Source organism: Buteo buteo, chromosome 1 (genome assembly GCF_964188355.1).
Source record: "Buteo buteo chromosome 1, bButBut1.hap1.1, whole genome shotgun sequence".
Taxonomy (NCBI): domain Eukaryota; kingdom Metazoa; phylum Chordata; class Aves; order Accipitriformes; family Accipitridae; genus Buteo; species Buteo buteo.
This window is the reverse complement of record NC_134171.1, coordinates 82,898,466-82,921,918: the sequence shown is the minus strand read 5'-3', so window position 1 is coordinate 82,921,918 and position 23,453 is coordinate 82,898,466. Positions and strand designations below refer to the sequence as shown.

Below are 23,453 nucleotides of genomic sequence, written 5' to 3'. Positions count from 1 at the left end.
CATGCAGCAAGACCCAGTAGTGGGTCCTCAGCATTTCCCTCCTTATTCTCTTGAAAGAATGGCTGCCCTCTCTATGAATAACTGGTAGAAATCCAGGGCCAGAAAAAGAAAGCACAGCAGGGGACACTGTGGAAAGAGGTGGAGGTGTTCCTTGGGACTTGGAGCCCCTTCTTTATTGATGGCGATGTCTTTGGAGGAAGGTTCGTGCTGCTTGGTGGGAGGGAAGCTTCTGTAATTCCAACTTTCTTGGGACAAGAGGCAGAAAAAAAGAAGAGTAAGGGAGGTTCTATGCCATAGAGCAGGTGCTTGCTTCTTGTTCAAAATTCCAAGTAAATGATCTTTAAGCCCTGATACAGAAGAAAAATTGTCAGCTATTCCCTATTGTCTTTTTTTTGAAGTTGGAACAAAGCCTGGAGTCTTAATCATGTTGGAGCATCACATTTCTCAGAGAAGAGTGCCTTAATGAATTTCAGTAGACCTCAAAATGAAAAAATAATTTGTGCAACCTAGAAACATGTCGGGGATGAGTAGTCTGTGCACAGCTGCTGATAGTAACTGGGCTTGCAGGATTCCCCTGTGTATTCTAATAATAGTTAGAAAGCTGTGGGGTTTTTGTTGGTGAGCCCTGCTGGAGTTCTCTTTGTTTACCAGTAACTGTGAGTTCAACTTTCACTTATTTAGTAGTCATCTCCCATCTTTGTATGTGGAGGTGATTGACCAGTTGAAGTTCTGCTCCCCTAGTTGTACGTCACTACAGTTCTAGCTGGCATATACATCTCCCCACATTTGTTACTTTGTGGAACTTCTCTCAAACTAGAAAGAGAAAATACTTGGCATACAGATAAGGCTTTTCCTTCTGTAATTGCTTCCAAGAAGTATGCGATTCATGTGTGATTTTTTTCCCCCCTCCAGTTACCCTGTGAACTTAGTACATATGATATATGATATCTTCATGATATGTCAGTTTTTGACCTTGTCAGATTCACAAGCTGTATGAGACTGGACCTTATCAAGGCTTGCTTAAGAGAAGTCTGTGTTGCTGTGGGTAGCCCAGCACGCAGCGTGACACCTTGACTTGAGTTCTGTGCCACAGAGGGCATGCCAGCAGGTGGAAGCTCCATCTTTCACATCAGATCTCACATAGAAGATCTAAACAGGAGAGGGCTTGAACTCATAAATTACAATCATTGAGTGAGGGTTTATTAACCTTTGGTATCTCACTGATCAACTGTGACAATTAAGAGACCAACAGCAGTTCTTTGCAAGAACTGGAACAACAGGTTTCCTACAAAGATTACAGTAGAGGTAAGTATGTTCTCCCAAGGTCATAATCCTTGCATTTCAGTTTGATGTTCCTTGCTCTTTGCTATTTCCTCTTCTAGAGAGCTAAACTGAGGAAACTGCACTTTCTCAAAGTATCTAGATACCAGCAGTAATCTAAGGCATCACAATACATAGTTTGGCTAGTGGCAACTACTTTAAATACTGTATTGGGAATTGATAAGGTTCTAACAATAAAATTTATTTGCTACATTAAAAAAATCTGTTTCCTCTTGCTCTGAAACAAATCCACTGGAGTGTAAAAACTGTGAGAATTGATATGGACTCCAGGGAAATGGTTTGACTGAGAGCAGAAGCTTCACGACTCCAGCGCACTTTGGAGTAGCCTCCAAAACACCATCTCTGTACTTCTTTATATTCGCCACATGAGGGGTGGTGTGATCTTGTCTCCAAGGTATATAGTAGCAATTCTAAATGCATTGGATTATCAACATTTTGGATGAGATACTATTTTGATAGCAAGGTGCTTAAACATTGCCTTTACCGGGACCAAGATTTTACCATAGACACTGCATCTGCTCACTCTTTCTGGTTTGACACCATTTAAATGGAGATAATTTCATGTGTACAGTGCAGACTGAACAGAACCAACATTTCCAGCTCCCTTCAAAAGCAGTGGTTGTACAAAGAAAGTTATTTTGAAGAGTTAAAGATAAGCACTAAAATAAACTGTCTTTTCCTGATATGTAGCAGGGCCAGGGAATATAGCGCTTCTTCCCCCCTCTGTTGAATTTGTATAGATGTTAAGGTGTTAAAGATTCTACATTCTGTGCTGTGTGGCAATAAAAACTCTATTCCATTATTTCAGTTTATAGCATTTAAGGGCACCCAGCTGTGAGAGATGCAGCCTGCCTTGGACGTATGTGGCGTTTTCGTTTTGTTTTTTTTCTTTTAGAGATGCGTATATTGTGTCCCGAGCTACTCTACCTGCGATGTCTTTGTTGTGGAGCTTGCTGGCACAATACAACACTATCCATTTTCCTTGGATGGAGGCTTTAATTGTAGTTTCTAGTGAATCAATTTGGTATTGCTTTTGCTTCTAGCTAGCATCCTAAAACTAAGTGACAAAAAAATAGACCTTAAATAAATGTGAACCTTGCTGAAATAAATGTGAGCCTTTCCACAGAAAAGGATCTAAGGTGGAACAGAGGCAGAAAGAGAAGAGAAGAGGGCACCCAGTTTCAATAAATATTCTCACTTTGGCATCCTCCGTCTCACTCTGGGTTATACTGGCTGTCACCCTTTCAGATTGAGCCGTTGTAAACTGCTGTATTTCAGAAGCCTTGCTGGACTGTGAGAGAGAGGATTTGCCCAAGGAAGCAGGTGCCTGGTTCATCTTTACCTTTTATTGTTCTTGTAACCCTCCCTTGGAGCAGTTGCTGTCTGATGACGTTTAGAAACAAGGCATTTGTATTACTGTAGGCACATAGGCTTTGGTTATAAATTGGCATTGAGGGGTGGTGAAGGCAGCCGTGTATCTCTCCTCTCTTGTGCAGCCCCTTGCTTGGGACTAGGGAGGGTCTGTCCCTTACAGAAACTCTTGGTGATGAAAACAGTAGGATTTCACAGCACAGGGAGCATTGGTTTATGGCTCTGTGTATAGTCTCACAAGGGAACACTGTTCAATAGGCTTCAAAGTGATTCAGCCATGGCATAACCGAGGCTGTGGCCACATGTAATATAGCCTGTAGCTCTTTAAAGAGGATTAGCCTTAGATCAGGGACAGCATTCATTGCTGGATTTCATGTAAAGTAGAATATGCTAATGAAATGGAAATGTCTACAGCAAACATTGCATAATATTGTAAACCTCAAAACTGAGCATTGTGTCTTGATATCTCTGCTGGAAGTCAAACTTTCTGTTTGTTACTTGGAGAAAAGTTTGTAATATTACCACAAGCTCTCTGTAGTAAATTAAGATTTAGTTTGCAGTTTTACAAGCAAAGTTAAAAAGATAACAACAAACATTTGAAGGTGACTTTTCAAACACTGTTGAATGCTTTAATGCTGTCCTAGCTCTCCAATAGAGACAAAATCCACCATATCTTAAAATATCTTCATTTGGGTTTTCTGCAACAGGCATAGGCTTGGTTCGATCCTGTGTTCTCTCCCCGTCTGCCCTTCCGTTGCTTTAAACACCATGTTTGGGCTTACAAGAGTTTCAGCATCAGTCCTGCAGAGATGCAGTATTTCTGACATACGTTTCTGAGCCGTTTTAATCTTTTTAAGGCACTTTCTGTTTGTAGATCAGCCTCAATTGGCAGTCCAGTAGGCTTGATTTGGCTCTCCTATTTCAGTTTTATGCCAGTTTTTTGAATGCTGGAAGTTTAATATTGTATATGTGTTAAAAAAGCTCCCAAACTTCAAGGGGACCCGTGATTCAAACTGTCTGACTTGAGATGTTGTGAAGGATTTTATTTGCAGAAGGTCATGAATGTCTCTCAGAAAATGGTTCTAGTAAGAGCGCTGGGAAATCACTGGCCACTTCTGAAAGCCTCAGTTGTATTGTTGGATGTAAAGGAACCCATTCTTACTGTATTAATGTGCTGTATGTAGTTTATTAAACCTAGAATCATCTTTATTTTTAATGTCATCCATTTGTAAGCTCCACAGGAGATTTGTCACCCTGATACGAAGCTGACTCAGTGCCTGTATTTGAAACTTTTGCTCGTGGAAGCATTTAGACCCGCTATGGGTGCTTTCCTCCTCGCACAAGTAAGCAGGCATTCATGTGAGGCCCTGTCTTACCAGCCCAGCGGTGTGTATTCGTGGCCTGGCGTTTCATGCCCATGCAGCACATTAAGACAAGTGCTAGAAATAAAATACAGTGATAGACATATACCCCGACGGGCCATTTTGCTTCTGTGTACTTAAAAGTGGCGACTTGAAGTGCCTCATCCCAGTCTGCTGGGGAATAGAAGTCCAAAGAAAGCCTTTGGGAAGAAGATCCTTCTGGCTCCGTTTCCAAAACGTGAGCTTTCATTACTTAGTAGTTTTTTCTGTCTGCACAGCTCCATATCTTAGGATTTTGTTGTTCTGGGCTTTATTTTTTATGGTGGTGGATAGGTTGTTTTTTGGGTTTTTTGTTTTTTGAGGTTTTTTTATTTTGCCATTTGGGTTGGGTTTTTTTCTGTAGACGTGGAGGGTGGTGATACATATTCATGAAAGAGAAGTCTTCCCAGCCCCTGCTTGCATTGACAAAGACTTAGCTGTTTCACACAGCAAGCTGACTGGAATTGTGTGGGGCCTGCCTGACCAGATTAGAGCAAACAGCAAGCTTATTCCTCCAGTCGTCGGGCCTCCCCTTCCTAACAATTTCCCCAATTGTCATTTTGACAAGGCTGTCATTAGGTGATGGCTTCTTTTGGCCATTTTCAGATAAAGATAATTTCCTTAACTTCCATTTTATTTGACAACAAGTAGTTTGGGAGAGAAAGGAAGTGCTTCAGTAGTTTATGGATTAAGGGTTTGTCACTTCAAAGGCATCTTTGATCTAAAAATATGTGCTGTACCAAATTCATTATGTCCTTTTTTTTTTTTTTTTTCAGAACTTCTTAATTTATTGATCTGCCCCTCAATTATTCCCTTTTTTTGCATCCCCTAGTAGTACACGAGATAGCAATGGTGAGGGGAAAGTGCCCAAATGGCCTCTCTAAAAAGTCATGACCAGGGCAAAACAACAGGTGCTTTTGTTTGGCACCCAGCGCCGGCTCCGTGGCAGATCTGGTTTTAGCCAGAGGTCCTGCCTGCTCCTGCTGTGGGAGGGATGTGTGGCTGGGTGTAGAGCTCGGGTGAAAACTGGGAGCAGAGAATATGTTTCATAAGAGATGGCTTATTGCACATTTTGTAATTGTCTGGGCCGCTCCTCTGGTATAACTAAATGGCCTAAAAACATGGATCTCTGGCAGCGAGCATTTAGCAAACCGGAGTTTGTGTAGTTTAGGGATCAGTTTTGGCTCCCTGGTACCTGCTTCTGCCAGCTCCATGCGGTTGGCAGCTGCCTTGTGGTTTCGGCTTATACACCTTTCTGTGGGTGATTGCCCCCCCCACATGCCACCCCCCTGAGACCCTAGACTGTGACTGTTGCTACAAAAGTGCTGGCAAATTACCTTCTCTGATTCAGGGTAGCTTTGAAGTCAGGTTCTAGAGCTCCTTTTTTTTTTTTTTTTTTTTTTTAATAGCAGTAACTTTAGTGAAGCTCCGTTTTGTGTATGTGCTGCACTAAGAAATCCCAAACCTCATTCTAACAAGCAAAACCAGAGAAGCTCTTTTCCTGGTCTGTTTGCAATTTAAATACTCTTCCAAAGCTTAAGCTCAGCTTTGGAGCAGGCAGGTGCAGCAGCCATTGAGTATGTTCCTTACCCGACACCATCCACCCGAGGAGGTATGCTCGGAACTGGACTTGATGATCCTTATGGGTCCCTTCCAACTCGAGATCTTCTGTGATTCCTCAGTGCAGGTCTGCATGGGCAGTATTTCTCTTCGGGTACTTGGTTCGCACCGCTGCAGGGAGAGCGGGATGTGGTGGAGGTTTGAATATGGATCAAGAGCCAGGCTTTTGCAACGCCTGCCTTAGCTGTGTCAGGCACCAGGCTTCTCTTTGACCCCTCCTCTGCTTTTTAGGACTGACAAAACTCTTTGCTGTAGCGGTGTAAATCTATTGTGGTAGCCCATTACACTAGCCTTATGCAGGCTTAGCTGAGGCTGGGATTTGTTCTGTGTTAATATTAATATCTGTTCTACCTAATTACTTCAGCTTTTTCTGTAATGTTACCTCCGTATTATACCCAGCCGGCTAACTACCTCCTTGCTGCTGGAGGCTGTTCTTGATCCCATTTCTAAACAGAAGCACTTCTGCTTCAGCTCTGGCTGGGGTAGCTGTGCAGAGGCTGGCTTTTTTTTTTTTCCTTTTGCCTGCTAATTGGCTGAGACCACCAGAATTTGGAGGACACAGATGTCACTGATAGTTTGCCTAGGGAGCACATTCATGCCCATCTGTTGCAGTCTAGAAGGCTGTTCATATATCCACAAGGCCTTCATTTAATTCTTGTCAGAAAGTAATGTAAATCCAGTTTACCTCAGAGGTCACAGCCAAGATTTATGCCAATGAGCCCCCTGCAATTTACACACACTGTAGTTGTATAGGATGAAAAGAAAGCCTTTCATGTTGGTGCATATTAACAAGAAAGCTTGCCTTAGGAGAGGCTTTTTGATTGAGATTCTTCCTTATTTTAATACAGCCAATGCCAGTTGGTATATCCAGCTTTACCAAAAGAAAACATCTAATCTTTAAGCCAGAGGAGTAAACTAACTAACTAACTAACTAAATAACCACCCTAGCAAATGCATTTTTTTTTTAAACCATCTTTTCTCTTTCATGTGGCAAAGCCTCTGTGTACTGAAAAGAAGGGTGAATGCTCTAGCAAAACATAAGCATGTGTGCATTGAAATAGGAAACTAAGTTTGCTTTCTGTGGAAGATATTAACTGAATCACTGAAACCTTTGCTAAATTATTGTAAGCATGTTTTCTTTTTCTGTTGTTTTTTTTTTTCTTCTCGAGCTGCCAAATCTGAAAATAAAGTTGTGCCTGTTATTTTTGACACACGTAATGAGAAGGACTCCAGAAGGCTTGTGCACAAATCCACAGGAGGCAGAGCAGCTGAGGGTGCCATATGATGTGCATGCTCCCTGTTACCTGCTGAAGGAAAAAACACCAGCCTCAGTGTTCAATTGCTCTTCTAGGGACAATCTTTTGCATTTTTTTCAGTCTCCCTACAGAAAGCAAGGGGAGACAAAATATCATGATAGGGAGTCAAGATGGGACCGTAACTCAATCAGCTGCAGGAGGGGGTGCAGCTAGAATAGGTCCAGCACTGCCTCTGTGTCGTGATTTCACCCGTCCTCCTTATTTAGCAAGAGACTATACCAGCTTAAGAAGCTCCCTCAAAAATTAGTGTAGCTTCATTGACCTTAGTGAAGCTATGTGTAGATAGGCAATGGCACACTGCAAGCTGCTGTGGGCAGTCTTCGTGTTGGGCAATTAATTACTTGATTAGAACAAGGAAACTGGATTTCACAGAGTTGGAGGCAAGGATTCCTGCCCCAGCACGCGCGAAGAATGCTGTCCCACCGCGTGGTGTTGGCATGGCTAAAGTGCACGGGAAATCCAGTTGAATTAGACCGGAGGGAAGGCTAGAAGTGCAAGTGGTACAGATACTTGAATTGAAAAACAGCTGTTAAAAAAGAAACACTCTTAAGTACTTTGATTATTAAAATTGCTTGTAAGAGCAGGCAGAGAAAAGTAGCACACAAAGATGGATCAGGGTGTGCCAACAGGATTACAACGGGGTTTCAGAGTTGGGCGCCTCTGCTTCTTTAGGCCCAGTGTAGTTTGAGGGCGTTCCTTTCATTTATGCTGCTCTGCTCTGAGGTATCTTCTTCCCTTTTCCTTCTTCCTTTTCCCTAGTTTGTCCGGCCAGTGGATTTTTACCTTGACAAACACTTTCAAATGTAATAGGCATGAAAATCAGTATCATTTGCATGGTATCATAATGACCGGAGTGGTTTGGGATTAGGAGGGAGGAGAGCAAGGCATCGAAATGAAAACAAGGCTCAGATTCTAAGTTCCAGTGTAGCACTTAAAATAATTAAAATGTTTATTTGAAAGTCAAAACAGCCTCAGTCATAAATAACTATCCATTTCTCGATTGATTGTGTCGAGTCCCAACCGAGAGCTCTGGGAATAAGGTTTATTTGCTCCCTGTTGGGATTAATCCATAAATGTAGTCTCCACATGGAACTCATCAGGTCTTTGCTTCCTCTTCATTAGTCTCCCTGGAACTGGAGGGTAGCCTGAATAAGATGAAAATTAGGATAATATATTTTCAGAGAGAAAAGGTCTGGCAATCTCTAATTTGTGTTTCAGCACCATAATGCTGTGGAAAATTTCCCAAATGAAGTTGTCTGAGAAACCAATGCTTGTTACACTTGCCGTATTTGAAGTTTGAATGCGGCAATTACATCTTCTTTTTCTTAAAGCCTGCAAAGCTAATTGCAGTCTTAAACTAGCGAGATAGACTCCCAGGCTTCCTTCTATCCACAGTAGAACTTAAAATTCCTTTCTCTTGACAGATCTTTTGGTCTTCTAGCCCAAGGGCTCTGAAATGTCACAGTATGGCCCATTTCTTATTAAAGAGATCATTTCACTGTAGCCCATCCAATTCCTCCCTGCCTCCCTCCCTCCTTCCTTCCCTCCCTCCCTCTTGTTCTGAACCCCAGCTCCGATTAGAGGGCAACCACAGAAATACACTTTCTCATCCCCAGAGACCTTTGTAAGTTTTTTTTTTTTGTATTTTTTCTCATCATATTTGATGCGAGAAGTTATTTTAATCCAGGCTCCAACTAGAAATGGCACAGATTTTTTTTCATCATTTCTGTTTTAAAGTGTCTAACAATTACATCAACCATTTAAAAACACTCTGTGCCCAAAGCTGGAGCAAAGGAGCTTTCCTGTCACCAGAACATGCGTAAGTCCTCAATCTGATGCAAAATTGGTTTTATTATGTGTTTTTTAAAGTAGTAGCTACAGCATTTTTGTCTGCACAGTTGTGCAACATATCAAGCTGCAATTTTTATCACTTCAAAACTGTAGTCTCCCTAAAGTACTGGTTCTTAGGATTTAACAGTACTTTAAGAAGGCTAATTAGTAAGCATTGAGAGGGTTCTAAAGGCCTCTAGAAGTTTTAGCTGGTTCTGCTGTTCGGCTTTAGTCTCAGGTCCTGCATTTGCCCCAGGTCCATAAGCTGTGTGCTTGGTTATTTTCACGTCCCAGCTGTCATTCAGTGCTACAGCTGTCACAAAACACAACTTACAAAGTGGCATCTGTGTAAAGGATGCTGCTATAGTTTAAAGCTCTTTGGTGCATTTTAAGCTGATTTTATGATGCGAGTCATTGCCCCTAGTAATGGGTCTCAAAAGGCTATCTTCCTTCTGAGGACTAATGTACAGTTTATTGCACTTTTCTATATGGTTCCAGCACTTTGTTGTCGCTGCTGTTGTAAATCATTATTTATTACTCTAAGTGTCCTTGCTGTTTGTTCAGTTCTTTGGAAAAACGTATTTGAAGAAAAATTTCTCGCTTGCTGATATTCATATATCACTGTTAGAGATCTGGCAGTTTCCCGGTGAGTTAAATCTTTACAATCCTAGGAAGCCAAGTGCTGTACTTCTACACTAATTTAAGCCTCCCCGCTAAGCCCCATCAGTTCTTTGTGAGACTGGCAGTCTGTGTGGCTCACAAAGCCACGGGGCCCTCCTGCTTACAGTACAGACCCAATGTGATCTTCCAGGCTGCAGCACTGCAGCCTTCCAGCCTTTCCTCAAGCTGGGTTTAAGAGACTAATTTGGGGCTCTGGACTGCAGCATAGATAGATAAGTTGGAGTATGCTCTTAATGCCGTGTTATTTTTTGTAAAGGCAAGTATCCCAGCATTGGTTTGCTTTAGTGCATCTTCATAGAAAATTGTGTTTATGAACATATATTTACCAGGACTGCGAGGTGGCAGTCGAGTGCAGGCTTTCTCCAACATGCTTCTGCATGCTCTTGAAGGAGTCTTCTCTGCTCAGTCAGGCTACTGTTCACAGCGGACCTGAGATACATGTATATGTGCTCGGCGATTACTGGAGAGGACTCCCTAGAAAACAAGATTTTTGAGAAATCAATTATACAAAGGAATGGAGTCAGGGCCAGATGGCAGGGATGCTTCATCCCAACCTGGGAGGTACTCATGGGACAGCCGCACACTTGTTCCCACAGGGCTGGGTAATCAGATAAATCAATTAGCAGATGTCAGTGCAGTTAACAGAGCAAGCAACGCTAGCATAGGTGTGTTACTGTGATTACAGCAGAGGGGGCTGCTTTTCTTTTCCCCGATGGCTAACCAGCAACTGGATCAGCTTTTCTAGACCTGGCAGGGTAGAAGGAGGGGACTCTGCTTTTCCCAAGAGTCTGCTTTCTGGGTGTTGTCACCAGGGTCAGGTGTCTGCCCTTGCCGACTTGGAGGTGCTTAGGGAGAGGGGGCCTTTCTGAACTAGGATGTGGACTGGGACCTTGTGCTGAGAGCAAATCCCATCGGTGTGGTGGCCTTTTTCTAGAATGACCTTTGTCAGTGGCAAATAGTTCAGCCCCGTCTCCTGGGTGGACTGTGGTCCATGCTGTAGCTGTGTCTCCAGCCCTGTCTCTGGCCCCGTCTCCTTTTGCTCTTGGCGGGAGCCCCTAAATGGCCCCTGTGCCCGATCCATCCCTCTGCTATGCAGGGGATGATCCCAGCACCCCGTTACCAGCACCCAGCTGTGCTCACCTGGCTCAAAACCTATGGGACGGTGCCCTGCGTGGGGTAGCCCTGCTCCATCTTACTTGGAGCTTAAAAAGATGGAGAACCCTTTATGGATTTTCCTTCTGCTTTGTGTCTTAATGTCCTATACTAGGATGGGGAGAGAAGCACTAGGAGAGGCCTTCACCTATAAATTCTGTATTTGTGGCTTGCTTTTAACTTTGCTGTGCTTAGGAGTTGTGTTCTTGGACTATGTTCATACCTGTGTGTGCACCTGTTTTCTGAAAACACTCTAAATTCTCTCCCAGAAAGACATTTATAATACAAAAGCAACTAGAGAAAAGGAAGGTAGAAATATCAACTTGCATAGAGATATGAAAGGGAAGGGAAAACAGCAGAAATCCCGTCTCAGGGTTTTGTTGGAGGGATGGGAACTGAACCTGAGTGCAAACTTTAACCTGCTCTCGTTATCAGAACTCTGACCCGTATTGTATATTTTATTTGATTTATTTTCCTGGTACGTTAATTTTTTAACAGCTTTATGAGCACAGAGTTGGTTGGCTGAGAGTCACAACCACAGCAATGAAACCTGTGCTGTTCCTCAGAGCGCTTTTTCACCATACAGGCTTTCTGTACATTCATACGGTAGACATCTCGCAGACCCTGACAGGCTTGACTTCACAGCACCCAAGGTTTATAGCTGTCCATTAAGAGGCCCAGCAAACAGGCCTGATCTCAGATGGCATCTCTGTTCCTCTCTCGTGTATGTGACAAGGAGAAACGAGGCATAGTGTATGTGACTTGACATCACGAGGACATCAACAGCAGACCTAAGAACTGAAGCTAGCACCTCTGTATCTCAGTCTGACCCTGTACTCTTGAGACTCCCTACATAGGGAGTTGGACTCAAAGATCCTTAGGGGTCCCTTCCAGCTCGAGATGTTCTATGATTCTATTCTGTGATTCTCATTCTTACTGGAGGATGGTTTGTACCCTCTGGAACGTGAAGACTACAGTCTGCTTTTGCGGCTGGTTAAATATTGTGCCAGGACCTTCTCATGCCATGATCCCGAGTGCAGCTGGAGCAGAAGGAAGCCCTGCTGAGGCGCTCCATGGTGTGGGTTGCACAGAAAGAACTTACACCAGCAAAACACCAATGTGATGACAAAGCCAAGCCTCGGATGCTGGGAAATGTTGAGTGTTTGACAGTGTTAGTCTTGCCTAATATTTATCCGTGGCTCTGTATCTAGCTGATCTTTTGCTTGTCCACTGTGCTCTCCAGTTGATCCTATGTGCCTGTGCTCCTGCCCTCAGTCTCCCTTTTACAGCTACTTTTTAAATTTCTTCTTTCTCTGACATTTGTCTGCAGTCAGTCACAGCCCCACTGACTAGCTCCTGCCTCCGGGCTCTTTGCTGATGAATCCCATCTTTTGCCCTGCTCCACCTGCCCTTCCATGGCAGGCTTTCTGATCCTCTCTGCTTTCGCATGAGTGCATCTCTTTTGCCCTCTGCTTTTCAATCTGGCAGCTTGCTCTTACTTGGTGCCATTGAGAACACAGGCTATCTGCCACCAGCTCCGGGATCCAGCGATCCCAGAGCTGCAACAGAAAGGAAAAAAACTGTCTGGAAATTTAGCTGCTAAAATGTAAGTCGTTTCTAGTCAGCAGAGCAAACTGTGCCTCTCTGTGTGTTCCTTTGCACTCCCCTTCCTCCTTCATAGCCTTACTATTTCCCCAATTTTAGAAATGTTTTCACAGAGGCTGTTTCTGACTACATTATTTCAAACTGTGGGAGTAGTTTTCTAAGTGAAAGCATCACCAAATTGGTGGGAAAAAAACCCCAAAGTATTTCTTTTGTGCTTCATTTTTGAAAGCCGCTCGACTGTTTTGGCAGATGCTGAGCCAGATACCTGGGAGGGAAATTGCGGGGGGGGTTCTCCATCGCTGTTGGCAATGTCCTAAGCACCTGAAGGACTTGCAGTGGAAAAGTTACAGCAGGCCAGCCTGGCCTTGGATAGAAGCGGTCTAAGCAGACACTCTCAGACCTTTGCTACTAGGGACTTTCCCCAAAATTACTGCAGTAACTGGAAGGGATTTGGCATTAGTACCCTGCAGATCACGTGTGAGTTGCTCTACCGTGTATCCAGAGCCTGTGCCTGGCTGCTACCAGCTGATCTCCTCAGCCCTGAGCTGTGGGTGCTCGTGGGTGCCGTGGCCCCTGCCCCGAAGGATGCTCAGCAGCACCCAGGCAATGCTGGTGCCAGGAGTGCTTCCCGAGGGTGGGGGCATGGGGTGGGCAGCTTGGGGAGGCAGAGGGATGGCATGGGTGCGGGAGGTGGGAAGGAGGGGGTTATCAGGTTTGGAAATGCTCCTGAGAGCTGGTCTGATTGTGGAGACCCGGCTGTGATAAAAAACGAGCCTTGTGTGTGTTTTTTTTTCAGCTGGGTCGAAAGCCCCAGTCCTTTCTGTCTGTCACAGAGCTGGTGGAGCTGTGATCAACTCCAGCGCTCATCTTGAAGGCCTGTGGCTTTGTGCTAGGTGAGCTCCTGCTGCGTGCTTGCAGCATCAGCAAAAAGACTTTTCATTCTGATGGGCTCCTTCAAAGACCATTTTTGCTCCGCTGCCTCAACCAAACTGTGGTAGGACGCCGTGTTACGTGGCAGGAACGGGGCTAGCGTGAGAGGAGGTGAGCGAGCAATGTGGTCCCAGGCCCCAGGGTAAAAGAGATGTCCCCCACGGTCTGGTAAACGCACACAACATCCTCCGTGAGTTCAGGCCGCGCACGGCTCTGCCATTCAATCCCGGCTAACAGCGTGCGACAGCCTGAGCCTCCCAGGTGCAAAGGGCTTCGGCACAGCCTGGCTAGTCACTTCCCTGCTTGGGGTTTCACAGCTCCATTGAAGAGCCTGTCCTTTCTCCCTGGCACCTCGGAGATGTTCGTCTCGCACAGTTTGTCACTGAGACCCTGCAGTAATTTCACACACTCCTCTAATAAAGTCCTCCGAGGCTGTCATGTATTTTCATGTATTTCCCCTATTATTTCTCCCTGCTTGAGCCTTTCAGATAATTGATGATACTTTAGTTAATCATTTTCCCTGTCCTTTGTTCGCCAGGTACCTCAGCCTTGAAGGGATCCTTTTCATTTAGAATCCGTGTCTTCTCTTAAGTAATTGATCACCGTGCACCCGGGGACACCCAATTCACAGCCGAGTGGGATCAGCCTTCATGAATAATCAAAACGCCGTGGCCATGCTGCTGCAGGAGTGCAAGCAAGCTCTGGACGCGCTCCTGTCAGCAAAGGCTGACACGGGCGAGGAAGACAAGCGAGAATACCAGCGGTGCCAAGGTGAGGTCCACAGGAGAGGCGGCAGGACCATGGCAGCAGCCGCCGGTCCTCAGCCCTGCCCTATTTTTCTTCTCCTGGCAGATGAGTGTCTAGAAATGCCTGGATTTCGAGGCCATGAATGGGATGCGGGCTACAGGCAGGCAGGGAAAGAAGTCCACTTTGTTGCAGTGAATTGCTGTCAGTTCTAATTTTAGGCTTCAGTAAACATGAGGCTGTAAGGAACAGTTCAGTTTGGGAAGACAATGCCCACAAGTTTGCTGATGCACATAAATTTCAGTTATTAAAAAAAAAAAAAAGAAAAAAAAGGATGCAACTTCTGAATAAGGGCACATATTTCCTCTCCTTTCATAAGAACTGGGGGAGGGCCTTTTCTGTTTGTCAGCTTCTCCTGATATATTAAAGAGCTCATTGCCTGAATCTTTATCTTGTAAAATGTGTGTGACCTCTATTAAGTGGTGTCCAAAGAAAAAAACTTGCAATATGCCTCTTGAAAAGAAAATCCATGCTGGCTAATGGCTGGAATAAATAACCGGGAAAGGAAGCAGTATTTAACAAGAGCGCTGTAATAGAAGGGTTCTTCATTTGTTTTAATGCTGGCATTACCTGCTGGAAACCAGCATTTATTTTGGTATTGCTGTGGTGCTTTGAGAGTGGTTTGTAAAAAAAATTTATTATTTCTTAATTGTAGTGGAAATGCAGTTCATGTCAATCATGAAAGGATGTAATACACTCGGTTCAGTTTTCTCTAGGTTCAGACTTCCAGAGGGCTACATAACTTCATTGCCACAGCTTTTTTTATTCATGAAATAAAAGCTATGTTTGAATTGCTGAACTTGTTTGAATTACACCTTTTTGGTACAGGGTAGCGAGGTTATGTACCCCTTTCTGCCACACAGAAAAATAACTTCAGCAATTACGGAAGAATATAGTAAAGGATGAAGGTGAAATTTCTGGGGGAAAAAACAAAGGCATTAGCAAAAAACCACAAAAAGTCTATTTATGTGCAGGTTTGCCTTTGCGTGACTCATCTGCAGTACCGTCCATTTTCCAGTTTAGTGTTAATAGTGTTTAGTTTTGCTTTGCATGAATGACTCGTCCATAACGTTAATTTGATCTTTAAAATCCTTTGTTTGTCTCGGAGCGCAGAGCCGTTGAGAATATGCTTTTCCAACCATCCTGGTTCTTGCTGGGAGGTCAGCTGTCTTTTTCTGAAGCACCTAAGTCTGTTTGCGGTGAAGGGTGGGGTATAGGTTTCTGTTATGGATACTGGAAGATTTTTCTCTTCGTTTTTGTTTTCAACAAAGGGTACTTTGTTTCCTCATCAGAAATTCTTTTAAGTTTTATTATGGTTCCTTAGAATAGGCTCTTGAACTCCTAATCAGGTAGTGCTTTTTTCCCTCATCCTCCTCCCTCCTTTTCTCCTATTAAATACCACAAAGTATGAGAAATAATCACTTTAGTTCCAGATAAGGTAAATCAGTGCCCTTATAATCACTCGATTAGACATGGTCCTTCAGGTAAACTGCTTCAGGAAATGGGCTATCAGAGCCTGAAGTGATGCTCGGGTTTTCGGAGGACCGTGTTCCCATCAGCTGGAAGAAAATTACCCAGCAGTGGGGCAGTGACAGCGACATTAATAACTGCTGGGGCTCTCTGCCTGGGGAAGGCAGGACCTGGCAGGTTGGTGGCTCTCGGCTTCAGGGGGACCCTCCTAGTGCAGAGGCGGAGGGGGTTTCTTCGACCCCCTCTCCCCCCGAGGCTGCCTTTGTTCGCCCTGGCTTTCTCAGACCAGGCGCAAGAGGAACTGAAAGCCAAATACATACAAATGGGGCGGGGGAGAGGGGAGAGGGGAGAGGAGTAGCGCATCTTTATCTTGCTTTAGTTGAGGGGGCAGAATGGGTGTTAGATGGGTCTGGATTGCTTTTTTATTTCTTTTTAGGCTAGAGATCATTCCAGTCAACTTCTGTGCCAGTTCAGCCTTCATTAATTAATGAATTTATATTGCCTGCAGTGAGACCAGCTATCTGTTACAAGAGTAAACTCTTGTCCTGGGAGTTGGATTTTAGCTGAAAACTGCAGGACTGTTCACACGAGCTCCCCAACTGATTGGTGTGGTTCTAGTGGATGTTCTTGCGATACAACATGTTTTATTGTCATTGACACACTAATTGTGTTTATTTCCATGCGGTGACAACTAGACGTCACAGCAAGGCTCGAAGCAGTATCCTGCTAGGCTTACTTGAATGTCCAACCCCAAAGATGACTGAAGGCTCCTAAATGGCCAAATCCTTCTGAAAACGTTACCCTGGTTTCCTTTTCTAACCAGCTCGGCAGTCGTGATTGCTGGGGATGCCTCTCTAAAAATCAAAGTTCAATATTAAAGAATTTGGCCATATTCTTTGTTCTTTAGTGCATCAAATAGGAGGAGGATTGAGGTTTAGTTAAGGATAGCATGGAAAATAGGAACAAGAGGACAGCAGTAATACCTTTATGCTTTAGAGAGAATACCAGTGTGCACATTATCCCACTGATTATTTTCATAGTTGCTGACACTATTATTTTTTCCTGTTTCAGTGTTATTTTGGTGAGAGTGAGTTTGTGTGGGAAAGACAGAAGGAGAAGGTGGAGAAGGAGACAGAAAGGCTGTTTGTGTAAGCATCCTATTTCTCTTTCTGTAGATCGGTCCCCAAAATGTCAGTCCTCTGGGATCACATGGCGAAACATGTGCTTGCTGTGACTGCCTTCATGCCCTGCCCCCCCCATCTTCCTTTGGAAAAGATTTTGGGACGCTCGGTCTTCCTCCTTTTGTATGGGGGGATAAAACCTTCTGTCCGTCATTTTGCATTCCTTGTGATAGGATGGGTATCCCTGCTCCTGCATTGATTTTGCAGTGAGAGGTGTGAGGATGGGAGCACGACCTCCTTTCCCCTCCAGCTCTGCCGCTTGGCCACCTTGCCATGGCTTGGAGGGCTGAGCCCCTCCAGACACCACTTCAGAGGCGAAGGGAAACGTGGCTGCACGTGAAGCTGGGATGTGTAACGGGAAGCGTATCCAGAGCTGCAGCAAAAAGTGAGAAAATATGGTTTGGAAAAAGTGGTATCTTTTTAAAGGTGACTTTTTGGGAAAAAGGCCCTAAATATCCGCCTTGCCACTTTTTCCTAGGAAAAATGTACCAGTGAATGCACCGTAATACGAGCATGAATTAGACTTTTTATGTACTGTGCTTCCTACAGTCATCCGTAAAGGACTGATTAAAAAATATGTAGTAATACATTTATTGCATTGCCTCGTTAAAGCAATGATGGTCTCTGAGCTGGGCTTTTTCTGAGGATTAATGGCCAGAAGGGGCTAGATCTGCAGCTGATGATCACCGTTAACCCCATCTGGTCAATAATCCTTGTTAATCCACTTTTATTGGCCAGAGAGTCTGCCCGGCCAGGCGGTTAGCACAGCACAGCACACTCAGGCTGCAGCTTCACCCCAGTTTCAAGGAAAATTAAAATGTGGGCTGCAGCTGAAAGGAAGGGACAAATCCAAGCCCAGATCTCTAGCTGTGTGCTCCTACTAGCAACTGCATCTTTAGTTGGGTCAGGTTGGAGATCCAGCCGAAGCCGATGGTTATATGGGAGGCGAAGAGCCAGCCTGGGGAGGGAGCAGGGCATGGGCATGGGCCAAACTGCGCTGTTGCCTTGCGAGCTGTGGCACGTTGCTGGAGGATTGGGCCAGGCGTGGGAGTTGGGAGTGCTTTGCCCTCATCCAAGAAAAAAAATCTGTCTTTTGACTTCTTTGTGCTTGGCCTTTCCAGTTGGGAGGGAAGCTGTGCTTTGGGTAGGGTTTGGAAACCCTCGCGTGCAAGGCACGAGGCCTGGGGTTTCCGTGTGGCTCCATGTTGGCTGTGCCTGGATAGGAGCATGCCTGGACCAAGGGTACTTTCTCCTCTTCTTTTTAACTGCTGTTGCAAACTGCAAGAGAAATGCAGAAGCTCAGGCCAGCTCCTCAGCTAGTGTAAATTACTTGGCTAGGGCAGCTTCAAAGAAGATGCGTCAGCTACAAACAGGGAATCTCATGGCAAGGCTTCAGCTGGTATCTGCCATACGTCTGTGGGCACTGCCATGTTAACAGTGGTTCCCAGGCACGTGGGTTAAACCATTTTGTCTTGCTATAGCTGTGAGCTCTCTTGTGCTGAGGGAGAGTGTGTCCTGTAGTCTATAGCTACTGCTTTGAGAGCAGGTTGAGTAACTCAGGCCAACAACTTTTTTTTTTACCGAATTATCAGTCAAATAATTATTCTCAAGAGCGTATGCTTGTTATTCATTATATCCCTTTAGATCTTTGTCTAATAGCTTTATATGGTCCAGGTTTATCTCCCAGTTGGGATGTGGGTTTTCAAGCCAGCTCTGCCCCTGTCACCAGCAAGCCCTGAGCGAGGGGGACAGGTCTTCTGCGCTGTTGGCCTCGTTTGCTCTGCCAGAAGTCCTCTCCTCTATATGGGGAAACAGGTTTTCTCCTGTCTGTCTTGGAGCAGCTCTTCACGCCCAGCCAGCCACCAGCCAGCGAGACTTCCTGCTAAAAGCCTTTTTAATGGCTGATAGCTCCCATTTACCTGGAGGGCAGAGCAGCCAAGGGTAACGGATGACAGGTGAGCTCACCTTCCCTCCGGATGAGGCTGGTGGCAAGAGCTAAGAGCTGGTAGCAACTGGGAGAAGGTCTGAAAGGGAGGGGAGGTATGCTTTTTGCAGGGTAGGTGCTCCGTCATAAGTGCTGTGGCTGTGAACCCGCTGCAATATCTTTACCTGCTCTTTGACCTTTTCAGCTTTGCTTCCCGAGGACTTGAGAACCCTTCTGGAGGAGGCAAAGGAAATGAAGTGGCCCTTTGTACCAGAGAAGTGGCAATACAAACAAGACCTTGGCCCAGAAGACAAAACAAACCTGCAAGATATGATCAGCGCGAGGCTCCCGGATTTGCTGGTATGAAGTTCAACACACCTGTTGCGTAAAATGTCCCGCTGAGGTGCTTGAGAGTATGCAGAGCCCTGGTGGGTTCAGAGGCTTGTTTTTTTGCACAGTGGCAGCAGCAGGTGAGGAACTGCTTGGCAGGCAGAGGCAAGCAAGTCTGTGTTGCGATGGGGCTGCTCACAAAGGCCAAAGGGCCAAAACAGAGATGTGACTTGTATTTGTTTCAGTCTTCAGACAAGAGAGGGACGCTGAAGCTACATGTAGTTTCCGATTTTTTTCGTTGAAGTTGCTATGAAGCAACATGTGTGAATCATGGTTTCCTCCTCCTTGTGAGACAGCTCATCTCCATGTCACCACTGCATATTCCAAGAGAATGAAAGTCCTGCTCTCTGCTGCCACTGCAGCCAAGCCAAGGTTGTGAGATCAGTGGGAGCTCTGCCTCGGGGTTAGGCTTCTGGTCTGTTGGCTATGTAGCTTGTGGCAGATGGGTGTGCAACACCACGCAAGGCTGTTGGTTTGAGGTCTTACTGGTACCTGCAGTTTTATGTGCTCTCCCAGTGCAGGGAAGATAAAATGGATTCAAGTGATAAAGTTTTGAGCGTGTCTAGGCATTTGGCTGCTGCTGTGCAAGGAAAAAAGTGCCTAGATAGTAACAACAAAGACATTGCAGAGCGGAGGGTGCTTGCTCTGCCTTGTCTAGAAGTGATCCCAGAGGTATATAGGGATTGTGCATGCATTGAGCACCAACAGAACAACAACCTCATTCGCTGAAACATGCAGCGATGACTTTGACTGCATTTATGCTGTTTCTGCTCACTTTCATGCTCAGCCCACAGGGCAGTTCTGTTTCTGTTTCCAGCAAGGTAATGTTTACCTCTTCCCTGAAGAACTGGCATTATAATAAAACTAAAATGCTGAATGTTTACATAAAGTTTTAAAAAAAACTATGAAGTTGAAAAAAAAGCTGTGCCTTGTTTAGTTCAGCACCGCTCAGAGGCAAAGAGGATTACTCACTTTAGTAGGCTTGCACAATTCATGACCTGCTTTTCTTTTTTCAAGAAAATTACTTGACAGGATCCCTTTGAGGACCAAAGCTGACCAAAACCTAGGCAGGAAAGGCAAGAATTTAATGCGACTTCTCTTGTGAGTAAAGGATACTTGGCTGTGTAGAGTTGCAGGATCCAAATGGTGGTTGGGGATCCCATCCTGTAAGGTGGTGATTTTGAGCTTAAAGATTAGAAAGCAGCAAGAAATGTGGATTGCTTTTTGCTTTTCTGATTTTGTTGGAGGCATGTCATACATGACTTGAAGCAAATAGAGGATTCCCTTTTCAATGGTAAACATAGTATCTAGGCTAATGACTATCCCTTTGGCAGGACAGACAAAGTACAGATGAGGTTTGTGAAGTTTTTGTGGTTTTTTGCTTACTGTGGTTAATGTCTGAAGCCAGCGCAGTCCCTTTCCTTGTGAGAAGAGGCAGTCTGGCCTGAAAATCTGGGGGGTTCGGGACAGGAAGGTCTGGCCCTGCTGAAATCCCAGCTGCAAAACTGCTGTTAACTCCAAGGTGGCCAGGAGGTTTCACCTGCTTCAGAGAGAGCCCTGCCCAAGTAAGGCCCGCAAGTTTTGTTTGAGGATGACGATTACTTTGAATAGCACTGAGCAATGAGAAGCTCAGAAAAGCCAACTGCAGAGCTGGGAAGTGTCAGCCCCAGCATCCCCTCGCCAGCATCCCCCATTGCAGGGATCCTAAATTTGCTTGCGGGGGGGGGGTGGGCAGGGAGCGGCTGCTTCTTGGGTATTTATTTTCTTTTTTCTCTTTGGTGTGTGTGGCCTTAGACAGAAATTTATGGCAGAGGTTGACCTCCTTTACAATCCCCGCGCAGCTCTCTAACTTTGGAGCGTTTGTCTGCTCTCTCCCAGGATAAACACCTGCAGTAAACTCCCTGAGAGACCTGGCTAGATGGGAGATTAATGTGGCTGTAATAGTGGAGCAGTGTTTGCAGCATTATGCCTTCTCCCCAGGTAGATGGATCTTTTCTGAGATGATACCAATTATTTATTGCTGAAACATCTGTTGATAACTGCAGCTGCCCTTGTTAAACAAAGCATATCATGGGGTCATAGACTATAGGGACCTAAAATCCTACCGCATGCTAGTTTTGGACTATTCACCGACACCCCCTGAAGTCCATTGGTTACCGTTGTCTTCAATGTTTCATCCTGCGGTTGAAAATACTTTGTAAACGTTGTGCTGCCTTTCCCCATGTGCTTTGAAGTATTATTTCATCTTCATCGGTAATTTATATTCCAGTGCCATTGTACCATGGGAAAAAGGGAAAACCTTTTTTGTTTTCCATTTAATTGTAGATAGACTGACATTTTGACCTGTATTATTAGTATTAGTCAGGAAAAGGGATTTTTTTCCCCTTCATCCATTCCTTCCCCCCCCTCCTCCCTTTTTTTTTAAATAAAATTTCAAGGCAGAGCAAAGGCTGCTTCAGTTCTTTGAATAAAAAGCTGGGGGGGGAAATGAGGCTGAAGAGAAGTGATTACAGTGTGATGAGGAAAGATAAAAGTCTGAGCAACTTTTTTCTTCTTTGGTTTTTTTTTTTTTTTTTTTTTTTTTTTTTGGCATGAGGGACAGAAGGATAATTTAATTCCCTGGAGGAAAAAAAGATAAGTCTTTGTCGATTTATTGTTCAGAAAAACCTTTAAAATTTTTCATCACTGTTTATTTTAATTTGCCATGCTCAGAATAAGCTCATAAACCGTAATTCATTACATTTAAAAAGTGCTTTGAGATCCCTGAATGAAAGGCACTTCATTACCATAACACACTGGTGGTGTTATGAGGAGGCAGAGCTGGCTACCAGGGCTCACCATGAGGATGTTTTACTCTGTGAGTAGGCTGAAAAGCTCCATGAGACCAGCACAGTGAGTAAGCCGATTAAGCTTTGGCTTCAAGGGTTTGCCTTAGTGTTGCACTTTAAAAAGTGGGATACCCATTGCTGGCGGCTGCATGCTAGTTTGACGTATCAAGAAGGCAAAGCCACCTGCACCTGCAGCCTTTTAAAGTGCTCTTCTTCGCCTTTGCTGCGGGATGCTCATTACTTCTGCACGCTGGCTGAAGCAGTAGGAAGGCATGGCAAAACCAGCTTGGGGGGGGCAGGGGGTAGCGGCAAGCCAGGCTTTCCTCGGCACTCTCTCGCTGCAGCCTTGGTTCAATGGGAGACATGCTGCTTCTGGAGCAGGGCTCAGGGCAGATTTTGGCAATGTACGCAAACTTTTTTTTCCCCTCTCTCCTCAGTATGTGAAATTACTGAATCTCCCTAGGGATTTTAAGGCAACAGATTTACTGTAATCCTTGAGGCAAACCAGGTTTTACAAAATCTTTGCATCTTATTGAAGGTAGGGTTTTTTGGTTTGGCTTCTTTATTTTCTTTTCCTTGCCAGGGATTCGCCAACTAATACAAAGGCCACCCCAGTTCAACAAGCTCAACATACTGTTTTCCACATTTTCCTAGCAGGTTTTAAGAGAGCCTCCCTAACAGCTGCCATGGGCTAGCAAACCAAACCCATCCTGCAGCCCCTGTCCCAGCCTGAACGCCCCTTTGGTGGGAATCTGCACTAAGGCTTGAAGGGCGATAACCAACATCTGTATCAAAAGCCAAAACTGGGAAGCACTGGGATTTTTGTTTTTAACAAATGAAAGCCAAATCAAAATTGCAACAGCATCCTTGCTGACAAGTATAAATAAAGAGGGATTACTTTTTCTCTCTGAATACCACATGTGCTGTGGGGTTTGGACTGGGGCTGCAGATCCAGAAGGGAGGCTGCCAGGGGTTAGTTACCCTTCCTGCAGATCTTCGCTATCCCAAGGGATGGAAATAGCCTTACTCTCGGTAACCAGCCAATAGAGGGCAACATGCCCATGTACACGTGTTTGATCCCACAAACCCTGTTGTGGGTTTCACTGAAGGACACCTCTATACACACAAGTAGTTCTCTTGTGGGATGATTCATGCCACATTAATATTTTTATTATTTTTTTGCAAGATCGGAGCCTGTTTTCAAATCCATTCTGATGATGTGGGGCTTTACTTCATTTTTATTGTATATATCAATAGTTTCTGCATCCAGGCTCAGGCATTCAGCCATGGACCAGGATCTGCTGGGATAGGTACAGTGCGAATACAAAAGGAAAAGCCCCCAAGAGTAGGGCTCCTGCAGGTCCCTCTGCACCCGCTGTAGGGAGCTGTGCAGACTGACCCCCATGCTCCCTGCCGTGGATGGGGGAACGCGGATCCTGCCCCTGCTGGCGCAGAATTTCACGAGAGTTAATGGGAATATTGAAAACAGTAGAAAATAAGGCCCCACAGCCCTTACCTGGGCCTTGGCTAATTACGTGGTGATGGATTGCCATTAGGGAAACCATTCTGAGGGACATGCCCTAACTACCCTTAGGTGTGTGTGTGGTACT

At 44.9% G+C, this 23,453-nt stretch overlaps 1 protein-coding gene across 8 annotated transcripts in view; it reads left to right on the top strand.

Annotated features, from left to right (window-relative positions):
* ALPK1 (alpha kinase 1) overlaps positions 1-23,453 on the top strand; it is a 71,895-nt gene that overhangs the window by 5,990 nt on the left and 42,452 nt on the right. For 7 of the 8 annotated variants that reach the window (XR_012651944.1, XR_012651945.1, XR_012651946.1 and 4 more), the window contains 2 exons: positions 13,785-14,017; positions 18,831-18,985. Coding sequence is in view for 5 of the 8 variants with exons in the window: in XM_075038218.1 (XP_074894319.1) it covers positions 13,897-14,017; positions 18,831-18,985 (276 nt within the window). In the remaining 3 variants the exon portion in view is untranslated. The remainder of the gene's footprint in view (positions 1-13,784; positions 14,018-18,830; positions 18,986-23,453) is intronic. The other variant, XM_075038197.1, reaches the window with a different exon arrangement.